Consider the following 13,387-nt stretch of genomic DNA (forward strand, 5'->3'; position numbering starts at 1 on the left):
ATCACTCCTATCATTTGGTTCTTAGTTCTTACTTGGTGGTACAAGCAAGAACTAACCCAACAAACATCAACTGTACCAACCTGATTCAAACCTGTTTTTAATATCTATAATCAAACAAAATGATATATATCTGACATATATAAGTATGATGGGCCGTCTGGACCAAAAATGCCAGGGCTGGCTTGTTTTTTTGCCATGTCGGAGTTGCACAGCAGTTGCACAGCAGTTGCACAGCAATCAGCAGTTAAATTAACATGTCATTTGTCGATCTAGACGGAAAAAAGTTCTTCAAAATTAGTTTGAAAATTTCATTAACGATGCAAGCTGGTAGATTGGGAAACCAGCAGAACCATCATAGATACATTTATATTAATCATAAGTACAATTCATCATAATATTAATATCACTACAGCTTTACTACTACTACATTTATAGTATAGTAGTATAGTTGCAGACTTTTTTTCCCCATAAAGTTAGCTTAGTACTGTCAAACAGGAGCCGCCTTTATATGTTGAAATCCATGAAGCTCAGTTTACATTACTGAACTGTGCAAACAAAAGAAACCCGTCTCCTTCTAACTGATAAAAGCAGTTTTCTATAATACCTACAAACTGCTATTTTTGTCACGCAGTTTCAAGACTTCCCGTTAATCAAAGCGTGATATGATTCTCCACCACACACGCCATTTATTTCCTGTTTACCACCAATTAGAGGAAGCAACATACAAAGCGGAAGGAGCTGTTTAAGACAAAAAAAATGGACAGATTGAAAAGTGGGGCAGGAAGATTTTAGGTAACTTAAAACCGAAATTGATGAAAGATCACTGCAGACCAACAGACCGAGGAGGGAAAAAGACATCAGGAAACAAACCGCAGATAAATAATTCAGACTTCAAGATCTTAAACAAACATCCAAAACCAGATAATGAAGTTTCTGTTGCTACTCATCCTCTCAATAACGACAGGTACAAACATTCATTTGCTAACACATTAACACTCAGAGTGTATCTGAATGTATAATATTATAGATAACAAACGTATTTTTGATGTGGTGTAATCTTTTTTAAGACCGCTTAACACTAAAGGGATGCAAACTGTATGTAGAAACAGTCTGACAGTGAACCTGAAGGAAATCCAGCTGCAAATAATAAAAATCTCAGACTCACAAACTGAACAATAATTTTGAAAAGACACTGTACAATATTTTAATTTACTTAAAAATTTGCTGTCACATACACACAGTTGTGATAATCATAAACACACAATTAATGATGAATTTAAACATTTACATGTGGTGCAGGGAAAATTCTTAATATGTGCAAATTTTATAAAAATCATCATGTTAAACATATCACTGTGGTGCAAATATATTATTTCTGTGGGATAAGAAATACTAAATAATGCCTTTCATTCTTCTTCATCACTTCATCTACTATCTAGTAAAAATCTAGTAATTTCTGTGACACAAATGTCGATCTTTAGGTTTTTTTTTTATGTGAAAAAAATGGGTTCACAGTAAAAGAAAACAAACTCTGCATTAACAAACCATTTCTGTTTTATAATTATAGGACGTACATTTTTCTGTCACTTTTTTATTATTATTATTATTAATTATTTATTACAATATAAGCTCAAATATTTGTGCTGACAGCATTTCTTTATTAGGTCCAGAAAAACTGAGACGTGCTGGACTGGAAGGGCATTTTCACTTATGTCTGAACCATGAAATGATTACCAGAATATTTTTTTTAACTGGAGCATTTATTAAACTTTCTGACAATTGAAGAAATACTTTAATTTGTATATTTGCTAATTCTGGCATTTTTTTCTGTTTATTACTTAAAAATGTGTTATGCACATTTTTTTTTTTAGATTTTTCAAGAGGACTCACACTGATGATATAGAAGTCACAAAATCTCACATATCAAACGTGAGACACTATAGAGGTTAAGATCAAACCGGACTGCGTGTAGCTGACAGTGTAAAATGAGAATGAGATTCCTTTTGCAGAATATGATGTAATATAACTGTCTCTTTGATTTGCAGGTTATGAAGTCAGCTTTGGAATGAAAGCATGTCACCAAGGATGGTTTCAAGACACCTGCAAATATCCTGAAATAAATAAATCACATCAAGACAATGATATAGTCGATTCCAATGAAACAACCACTCAAAGCTCTGAGAAAGATGAAACTGAAGGCAGATTTTACCATGATACAAAAAGGAAAAATCACCATGCAGCCATTAAAGACCTTAAAGATAAGTGTAAATTAAACCGAAGATCAAACTCGACTGACAGAAAAGACGAGAAACCAGAACCTGGTAAGAAATGTAGCACATCTATCATTATTATTATTATTAGTAGTAGTAGTATTATTATTATAAAAATGAACTGGATCATGAGAGACCTAAGAGATCTATTCCCCATGTATTTCAAATCATTGCCAAAAGACTTAGGAAAATTAATTTGAACATGAAAGAAACATTCCAAGTCCTCATAAGATGACAAATATTTGATTTCACTGTTTTCTTTACAGAGCTTGAGAGCTGCCAACGAACACTGAATCTCATTTTGTACAAAAAAACATGTGACTCTCCTGGAGATGATTACATGTCTGGGTTCACGTTTTTCTGCAGACAGAACAATTTCACCTGTGAAGATATTTTATTAACAACTCATCCTGATCCTCAAAAGTCAAAAGGATTATTCATTCTCACCAGCCATGGCTTTAGCGCCTCTATCAGTCATGTGTCCCGATGGGATACTGGTGTCTACTGGTGCGCAGTGGTATCAAATGAGGGAAGATTTTCACTCAAACGAGTAAAAATTAACCTCTTAACCCCAGCGCCCCTATGTGAGTATTACGTATTTTCAGCTTCTGAGTTTCAAATACACGAAAACAAGTCTCAAATATATCATGTTTTTCTTTTTTTCTATTTTCTACTCCTATAGATGCAATAAAGAAATCAGCCACTGTTGGACAGAACTTCACCTACTGGTGTAAATACAACCAGGATATCTCCTCACTTAAAAAATTTTTCTGTAAGGGAGACGAGCCATCTATATGTAAGCCTCTCATAAACAACAGAAAGACTCACATAAACAGGTTTTCTATGAGTGATACAAAGAATAAAATTACTATAACAGTGAGAGAAATAACATTAAATGACAGCGGGACATACTGGTGTGGAGCAGAAAGACCCGACAACCAAACAAGCAACGTTTTCTTTGGCAGATTGTTCCTGACTGTAGGTGAGTCACGATTTTTATATTATTTCAAATTATAATAATTCTGTAAGGACTATCAACAAAAGGAGTCACTTTGAGATGTACAGTAAACCACAAAAGGAGTTCCATTACAGGAATTCTTAAAACGTATTTAAACGTAGTTTCTAACGTAAAAAGCTAAAGTTTGCCCAAACATGAAAGATGGATGTGTCCACTGACCTGTCATCTGTTTCTTTCTAAACTTTTTAAAAGTCTGAATGTTTGGATTTTGGACACCATCAGGTTGTTTTTTGGAACCAGAGGTGATAATATTTACATAATCTGATGTAGTGCAAAATTATTAGTTAATTCTAGCAAGCTGCATTTTTGAACTATATGACTGCAACACACAAATATCTGTTCATCAATGCTGAGAAAGACTATAATACTATAAATGTACTAATGAAATAGCGCAAACGTGGATGAGCTGCACCACACAAAAGGTGCTGCAGTCACAGCAGCTGCTAACTGTGAGAAATGCAATCATTATTTTAAAAAGAGTTACCCGCATACAGCTGATGTGAAGAAAGGGATTTTTAGTAGCAGCCGTCCCTGTTTTAAGACCGGATGTACAGTTGTACATTTCCCGTAACTTTATTTTGCAGTCAGTTGTTACTGTGAAGATGGACTCCAAAATCATGTCCAAAATACAAAAACACAAAGATCACATTAAATTACAAAGAGCAGAAGGTGGGAACAATCACCATTGCTGTGTCATAAAAAATCTAATGATCAATTTTGACGTTTGAAGAGCGTACAATCGATTGTTTGTTTACATCACTCAACAAAAGCAGAACTGCATTACAGCGGTCCTTCACTATAACATGGTTCACCTTTTGCGGCCTATTTCGCTGATTTTTATTAGTGCACTTTTGCATTTTTATTTTTTTTTTACAGTGCATTGTGTTCTGCTTCCTAATCAGTTGTAGACCATTGTCGATCTCCTCCGTGCCGTCTCTCCTGTACAGAATCGCTACATCGATCGCTAGCAGTGAGACTCTGAAGTGCAGTACTGTATGTTTGTAAGTTTCCCCCCAACAAACACAATGCCGACGAAACATTTTTCAAAGGCACCTGCGGTAGCATCCAAAAGGCAGAGGAAGCGCAAAAATTTGGACTTCTGATTCATTAGTGTTGAATTCTCTCGCAGCTGCTCTATTCCCATGCTCTGGACCTGAAAACAGGGTTTGATCTTTGGTTTCATTCAATAATACTGGACTTATTTTTCCACAAAGGTTTGAACCTTGAGAGAAACAAGAGAGAAAAGTGTGAAAATGTTCATGTCTGTATGGGAAAAGTGTATAAAGTGTGTAGTGAGGGGTTTACAGCCTTAAAACATCTAAAATAATTGTAAAAAATAAAGTTGGCTACTTTGTGGATTTCACCTATTGTGGGTTATTTTTAGAACATAACACCCTCGATAATCCTTTCTCTCGGGGGGAAAAAATATCACGATGAAGACAATGAACATCATCTACAGATATATTTGGTAAATGCCCAAGACATCTAGAGAAATGTAAATTGCTGTTGATTCATCCATTTGGTTGACTTGTTTTGGGAAAACCGGACCGTAAACAAGGCATGAATATCGCACTGGAAACAAAGCGCTATACAGTTTTCTCACCGGAGGCAGCATATGCTAAGGTGCACATAGTCTATTAGAGGAACTATAGATTGTGTTAGTTCCACATTGGCATCATTTATTATCCCCAAAGTTTGCTGCTTGATCAACACACTTAGTCTTGATTTTAAACCACATGGTCCTTCTCTAAGTGGAGTGACTGAAATAAATAATTGTTTGTTCTCACTACGAACATGATAAATTGATTTCCAACCAAGACCCATTCCTGTAAAAAGTCAGTTCTGTTATTATAACTCTAACAGCAACACAGCACAGCAGTAGCATGTAAAGCTGCTGCTGTTTGTGTTTTCATTTCCTGCACCTCCTGTAACCCACAGAAACGCAATAGCAGGAAATTATCAGCCACAACTGAAATCGCTTCAGTTTTGAAATTCTTTTTTTAAATCTTTGTCTTCTGTCATTTAAAATGTAGTTTAAATTAACCTCACCAAGTTCACATTTTTCAGGGTAATGCAACACTGACAACGACACTTCCTATCCATAAAATATTGTCTATTTTTTCAGCGACACTGGTTTGACACAGTGTAGTTTGCGGACTTCTTCAGTGGTTTTCATTACATTGTAGGCTCCCTGATAGTCAACACTTTCCAAGATATTGGGGTTTTCTTTGTTTTGTTTTTAATTTAAGGTGATTCTTTAAGTGGCTCCATGATGCAATACTTTACAAATGCATCTAAAACACAAAAGATTCTCAGTTCATGAGTGGGAGGAGACACAAACTGCAGGGTTACATCAGCAAGGATGTCTGGTATAATAACTCAAGACATGCCAAATCAAATATCTGAAATGTATTTAAAAGTTGTTTTTTAAAGTTTTAAAAGCAAAAAAAAAAAGTTTAGCAGTAGAACTCAATGATATAGGTTTTTATTTCATATGTTTCACTTATAGAAAAGAAAAGGCTTTAATGACGAGGACTGTCTCTTGTTGTTGAAGGCGAGTCTTTCATGCAAAATTTCAGGGTGCAACATAAAAGCACACAAACTGTCACAAAGCATTTTTGTACTGAGTTGAGCAAAAGCATTTTTAGCATTATAAATCACCGTGCATTTTAGTATTCATTCATGTTGCTGTACCTAGAGTACTGTGTGGAAGTCTGAGGTAACACACACACACAACGTCTATGTAACTATGGTGTAAACCTCAGAGAAAAGCAATCAGGATCATTAATCAAGCTGGATTTAGAGACCACACTAATGTTCTACTTTTAAAGACTAAAATCATGAAGTTCATGGAATTCATAAAATATAAAATTGCCAAATTATATACATGTATAATTATTATAATTATGTTATGTTACTCTGTTATGTACAGAGGATGTTGTTTTCCGCAGAGAATAACCTGCGGCGAAATCTGAAGACTTAATGATAACAGTTAAAACCTGTTGTGTTTCCATTTGTGGAGTAAAACTGTGGAACATTGGGGTTTTTTCTTATTTTAAAACCTGCTTTTAGAAAAAAAAGAAATTAATGAAATTGATGACTGATAGTATACATTATTATGCAAATTCATATCAGATTCCTATCTGTATCTGTTCGGTCCAGTACACCCTGGTTAAATAATCAATCTTGTGATCTTCTTTTTTTTTTTTTTTTTTCTGCCTGTCCCGTTTGGCTCTTTTGCATCAGAATTGTTGTCTAAAGGCAAAGAAAGATGCCCAACGGATTTACTTTACCAAATTGACCATCCCAGCCTTGCCATAATGGTCCATTTGATTCACCTTTTATTGTTTATTTTATTTTCACTTACTGAATACGGGACAGACTTGACTGGAAGGGGGAGAAAGAAAGAGGGAAAGAGAAACAGCTGAGAAGAGGGACGGGGGAGAAGGGCAAAAACAAAAACCAACAGAACGGGCAGAGAAAAAAAAATGCATATATCAATCACCTGGATCACCTGCTGAGAAAGAAAAAAGAAAACAAGCAGAAGAGAACAAGAGTAATAGAATAAACAACATCACAATGATATATGGGAATATGACAGTAAATACTAAATATTAAACATTATTGTGCAGCACATAAGATCAACAGAACACAGTGTGCTTTGAGGTAGGAGCCAAAAAGGGTGTAGTTTGTGGGTGTGATCACCCGTGTGTACACCTGTGAGCATGGACGCGCTTGTTTTTTAAAAGGTTCCTTCATGTAATGATCTGCTAGAGGGTGTGGGGGGGCCACAGCCCCGTCCTCCAGGGCATGAAGCAGGTATGGAGGAGATCAAAACTCCAGACATCCAGAGGCCCCCAGAACACAAGAGACCAAGGAAGACCAACAGAGGGGCAGCCGCCCACTGTCCCAGAAAGAGCTGAGGAGAGTCCCAGATGAGGGCTCACTCAGCAGCCGCGGAGCAGAAGCCAGGGGGAGTTGCAGTGACGCGCCCGTGAGCTCCGCCGGCAGCCAGCCGTGCCTGAGTGACCGAGCCCCAGGCCGAGAGGCCGGGGGCCATCCGAAGCGAGCCCCAGGCTCCAGGCCCCGATAAGCGGCCGCCAAGGAGTGAGCCGGTGTGTACCTGGACGCCCATCCCCAGACACAAAGAACCACCAACGCACCGATGTCTGAGGGAGTCCGCCACTGGCAGGGGAAGTAGTGGGGGAGATAGGCCTCCAAACCTTGGAGGGCCTGAGATGTCCCCAGAGAGGTGGCGCCTGATACCCAACCTGACATATAGACACAGACATACAGGCACACACAGACACAAACATCCATTCCCACCCTCATGCTCTCATATGCACTTAATCTTGTGGTCTTCGACGCTCCTGTCAGAAAGCAGAGCGTCTCTGGAAGTTCACTGGTCTGGTTGTCCATCGTGAGCAATTCAAAGATCTTCTTCACTTATAAAACGAGTCTGTGAAAAAGGCTAGATCCTCTTATTTCAATAATCTTATAAATCGTCATAAGAATAACCCAAGAATTCTATTTGATACCATCAACAGTATTGTTTCTCCTCCAACTCAGCAAGTTACCTTCTGATTAAGATTGTAATACTTTTCTCCATCATTTTGTAAATAAGGTGATGGACTTGAGATCCCAAATCTCCTAAAGTGCCTCCCCTTATGAAGATGCCCCTCGGTGTCCTGGGTTATTTACTTCCTTTCATCCAATCACACTTAATGATTTAATTACAGTGATGGGTAAAATGAAAACCTCACCATTACTTCCCTTTGTCCTGTCTGGGACTCTCAGCAGCATTGGTCCCACATTGCTATCCGTCATCAACAGCACACTGAGGCAAGGTTGTGTTCCATCCTATTTTAAACATGCTGAGGTTACTCCTCTATTGAAAAAACAGAATCTAGATCCTCGCTCTACTAGTAATTACCAGCCTATTTCAAAATTGCCATTTTTAAGCAAATTACTGTAAAGAAATGTAGAAAATCTGTTCAGGTCCTTAGTATGCAGATTATAGATTGCGGACCGTTTTCAGTCTGGCTTTCAAAAGCATCACTCCACTGAGACTGCTCTCTTAAGGGTCTATAATGATTTATTAATGGGGATTGTTCTGTGATCATTTTGCTTGACCTCAGTGCAGCCTTTGATACCATCCATCCATTCGCTTCCACTTATCCTTGTCAGAGTCACGGGGGGTGCTGGAGCCTATCCCAGCTGTCATAGGGCGAGAGGCGGGGTACACCCTGGACAGGTCGCAAGTCTGTCGCAGGGCCAACATACAGGGACAGACAATCATTCGCACTCACATTCGCTCCTGCATTCACACCTATGGGCAATTTAGATTTTTCAATTAATCTATCCCCACAAAGTGCATGTCTTTGGACTGTGGGAGGAAGCCGGAGTACCCGGGGAGAACCCACGCTGTGAGGCAACAGTGCTAACCACCATGCTGCCTTTGATACCATTGACCATAAAATTCTACTTAACAGGTTGAAGGTTTTGGCTGGCCTATCTGGATCTTCCTGGTTTTCTTCCTAATTATCAGATAGGACCTTTTCTGTTAGGACTGACAGGTTTACCTCTAACATTACCCCCCTAACCTGTGGGGTTCCACAGGGTTCGGTTTCGGGTCTATTATGATTTTCTTTTTATATTCTTCCTTTAGCTGGCATAATTCAATCTTATTATGTCTATGCCGATGACATTCAGCTGCATATGTCCTTTAAGCCTCACCAGCTGGGTAGGCTGTCCACCTTAGTCCAGTGTTTAACTCAAATCTCTGATTGGCTTTCTAACAATTACCTTGTTTTAAACAAAAATAAAACAGAGACCATGACTGTAGCTCCTTAAGAACTACAGTCTAAAATCAGTCAAGTTATTGCCTCTTTCTTTCCTTCTGCCAAGTCAAATATTCAAAATCTTGGAGTAAGCTTTGATTCTTCTCTGGAACTCCTTCCTGCTTCTTTCATTTAAGGAACATTTCTAAACTCCAACATATGGGTTCCTCAGCTGAATTATAAAACATTGTTGATGCATTTGTGTCATCGTGTTTAGATTATTGTAGCGCCCTGTTTACCAGCTTGGACAAATCATCTCTTTCTCGCCTCTAAGCTATACAAAATGCAGCGGCCAGGCTACTACCATGCTCTAGCAAGCGTGCTCACATTACCCCCATTTTATATTATTTACATTGGCTCCCAATAGATTTTAGAATTCGTTTTAAAATTCTTGTTTTATCATAGAGCACTAAATGGCCAGGCCCCAGATTATTTATCCAAGCTTCTTATAAAATACACCACTGCCTGTTGTCTTCGCTTCCAGGCTCAGAGTTTGTTGGTTGTTCCCCGAACACGACTGAACATTGCATATGCATATGCATTTATATTTGATTTGTTTGTCTTATATGAAGAAAATAAAACGTTTGTCCTCATAAACAGATGGGCCTGCAAACACAGCACCTGATGCAGCTTCTAAAAGTCATGGTAAGAGATTACACTTAATGTTTTAATTCTTGGTTGTCACTACGAACATGATAAACTGAGTTCCAACCAAGACCCATTCCATGTTTTAAAACTGTTGCTGAACACGAGTGAGGTGAAGATGTTCACGAGGTTTAAAAAGAACAGTTTTATTTAAATTTCTCTACAGTCTCAAATAAAATTACACAAGCGTCCACAGTCTGGGAGATAAAGCCATGCTGACTTTTTGTTTGCCTTCATTTCCTCAGATGTAGTGATTGTTGTGATCGTCTGTGTCACTTTGCTGCTGCTGCTGCTGCTGGTGTTTGTGATCGTCTTGATCCTTATCTACAAACGTAAGTACATTTTATTATTCATTTGTGGAGCACAGAACGACCATCACTTCCTTCCCTGTGTTTTGTACATATGATGTCTAAAATCCCACAGCAGACAGGATGATGTTAGCAGCTTCTATTCATTTTTTGTTTGCTTTTTGAAATTGATATTTTAATATGTAATATGTAAATACTACATTATCAATGAAACTCTTACAGTTCTTTCTTTAAAGGTCATTGAGCTCGTGGAAGAAATTGAATTAATTTTTATGAGATTTGTAGAAATTTGTTCAATTTGCACTATTTCTTTTCTGTTTGGCAGGAATTTCAAAATTACAAAACACAGGAAATGAAGCAGCTGTGCAGAATATAAAAGAAGTGAGTGACTTAGGCTGTGCCATGTGTCATGTCTGCTCACTCTATTGTATTGTAATGTATTAGTATTATTAATGTAATGCCTCAGAAGTCAGATGGTTGAGCTGGGAGTGACTCCTCAGTTGAGCTTGTTACAGTAACAATAACTAAGCATTAAGTTGGAAAAGCAGAGAAATGCAGGATTTTTCTCTCTTTAGAACACCTTTCATCCATCAGTGCTTGTTGTTTTTGTTTGAAAACACAGCTGCAGCGCACTCACATCCAGAGCCTGGATAAAGCTCTTAAACATGTCTTACAGTTTTACTACTATTTACATTCACAGCTGTGGAGTGTTAAGTCAGGCTTGGTGGGACTGCTATATCTTTATGAACTGGAAGTCTGACTTGAGCCAGTTCAAGATACCTGATTTAAAATGGAACACAAGTCAGAGTTGTCACAGCTGTGACTACGATTTCTATATGGATGAATTGTAAAAAGTCAGAATCAGGATAACTATTCTTTTATTATCATTAAACATCAAATGTTCAACGAAAATAGAAGCAACTCCCAGTTGCAGCATTTTGAATAAATAACAATAAAAACACAACCTATGGGTATTGCACTTGTCACACTTGTTGCTGGAGTGAGCAGGTCAGTCTGTAGTGGGTGTAGAGCAGTGGGCTCAACACACACACTCGTGAGGAGCCACTGCTCAGTGTACAACTGGAGGAGAGGCGGGGACCTCCATAGAGCTGTCATACTTGGAGAAACTACACAGTGAGACCAAAACCACTTTTTGTTCAGGCGTTTTAATCCTGTATTGGTGATCATTATAACGTGGTAGTTTATGGAGATTACCTTGCTTTTGGGGTAAGATGCAGGTGGAGAGAAGCTCAAGTTTCTGGCACTTTCGGGTGGGGATTTTTCAGCTGGGTTGCTTCTTGCTTTCATGTGATGAAGCCCATTTTACCAATAAAATGTGTTTGTTAGAGGAAACCAGTTTCTTAATGATCTTGAGTGAATATACTCAAGAAATTATGACCTAACCGTTACCAGATCAGTGCATCAATGTTAAGTTGTAGCCAGCTGGCTAACTGCAGCTTGCTTGATAATGTTATCACAAGAAAAATCACAATTCAAATGTGAGTTGGTCAGGAATTTTATTTGCACTTCCTGTTTCCTGTTAGATCAAATATAAACTGTTCAACGGTGTGTTTTCATTCTTTCCTGCAGGAGAATATCTATGAAGAGTTCCAGGAGCACCTTGAGTATCCAGACTCAGAAACTGCAACAAACACAGTTTATCTCACTGTGAATCCCCCAAACCAGCCTGACTCACTGCATTACTCTACCATCAACTTTCAAAGCAGGTCTAACAGAGCTGGTGGTGAGACACTGACTGTCAAACCCAGCTCCTCTGCCTACAAATATTCTGCTGTGACGTTCAGCAAACGTCCGACCAACTCATCTGTTAATCAGCTACACAGACCTACAGAGGAGTCTTTGTACTCCAGAGTCAAAAGGACGGGAAAAAACTAAAACGGGAATTAGAGTTCATTTCTCTTGTTAGAAATGTATAAATTACAGAACCTGTATGGCCAAGGATTCAGGTCATTACATCTGTGTTATTACATCAGTCCATCTAAGACTGATTAACACCAAACTTCTTAGTTAGTTATTTAAGCAATGATTTAAAAAATGATTTAAAAAATCCTAAACAATCCTGATTTTTATCTTTCGATCACTCAATGTCATCTATCTGGAAAAGTGCACACATTACTCTGCTGTACAACCACAGTGTGATTCTTGAAATCAACAAAAATCAAAAATTATTTCTATAGCACATAATTATGCAACAAAGTTGATCAAAGTGCTTTGCAGTTGGTCAGACCAATAATATAAGACAGTTAGAATAAAAACAGTGAAAAGGAGGGCAAGAAAACAATATGGGTAAACAGCATAACTAGCCACGAAATTACCAACTAGTTTGAATTAAAAGCCAGACTAAAACAATAAGTTTTAAGATGCAATTTAAAAGACTGGATGGACTCGAAGGAACAAATATAAGGAGCGAGGTTATTCCAGAGTCGGGGTGCTACGATAGCAAAGGCCCAATCACCTCTGGACTTCAGACGAGACCTCGGTTGCGTCAGGAGCATCTGATTGGAAGATCTTAGTGCTCTATTAGGAATATACAAACGGAGGAGTTCAGACAGATAGCTGGGAGCCAAATTGTTTAGAATTTTAAAGGTAAGCAAGATAATTTTGAAATTGATACGATCTTCAACAGGGAGCCAATGTAAGTTGACTAGTACGATTTGACAGCTGCGTTTTGAACTAAGTGGAGCCGGTGAAGAGAAGAGAAGAATATGGGCGGCCTGAGTAGAGGGAATTTCTTCCCTACCTTCCCTTTTTCAATTAGAACTCCCAGTGGCTCCTTTCATGGAGGAGTGGCTCTACTTCAAGCCCCTGCTGAGTGGTCCTCACTTTATCTCACTTATCTCATTTCTATCACTTTTATCCACAATCACATTCTTTCATTTAGTGACTGAAAAAAATTATAATCAGTTATTTCTGTACCTTAATAATAATCGTATCCTCTCACAGCATAAACTGGGTTTTCAGATTGAAATACTTCCCAACTAATACTCTCTTAAAATCCCGTGTTCTCTGCCGATCGTGGTCATCTTAAAGTGGTGATAGTTGTAGGTCTGACTAAAGCTTTTGACTTGGTTCATTTTTCTTTCTTTCTCTTTTTTTTTTTGTGCCTGTCCCGTTTGGATCTTTAGCCATCAGAATTGTTGTTTGAAGGCCAAGAAAGATGCCAAGCGGCTTTACTTTACCAACTGGATCATCATAGCCTTGCCATATTGGTCCATTTGATTGACCTTTATTATAATTATGTATTTATTTTATTTGGTTTTCGGATGTTACAGACAGGACAGACAT

The 13,387-nt window shown here is 38.1% G+C and overlaps 1 protein-coding gene across 1 annotated transcript; it reads left to right on the top strand.

The window, feature by feature from the left end:
- The first annotated feature begins 645 nt into the window (after positions 1 to 645).
- LOC102304134 lies at positions 646 to 13,373 on the top strand. The gene is made up of 8 exons (XM_042213727.1): positions 646 to 964; positions 2,046 to 2,321; positions 2,537 to 2,854; positions 2,953 to 3,252; positions 9,729 to 9,773; positions 10,019 to 10,105; positions 10,407 to 10,462; positions 11,672 to 13,373. The coding sequence occupies exons 1-8, from the start codon at positions 925 to 927 to the stop codon at positions 11,975 to 11,977; spliced, it is 1,428 nt and encodes a 475-aa protein (XP_042069661.1). The 5' UTR covers positions 646 to 924; the 3' UTR covers positions 11,978 to 13,373.
- The last annotated feature ends 14 nt before the right edge of the window (positions 13,374 to 13,387 follow it).

The sequence above is a fragment of the Haplochromis burtoni genome, unplaced genomic scaffold (genome assembly GCF_018398535.1).
Source record: "Haplochromis burtoni strain Fernald_Lab_line unplaced genomic scaffold, NCSU_Asbu1 Contig_473, whole genome shotgun sequence".
NCBI classification, from domain to species: domain Eukaryota; kingdom Metazoa; phylum Chordata; class Actinopteri; order Cichliformes; family Cichlidae; genus Haplochromis; species Haplochromis burtoni.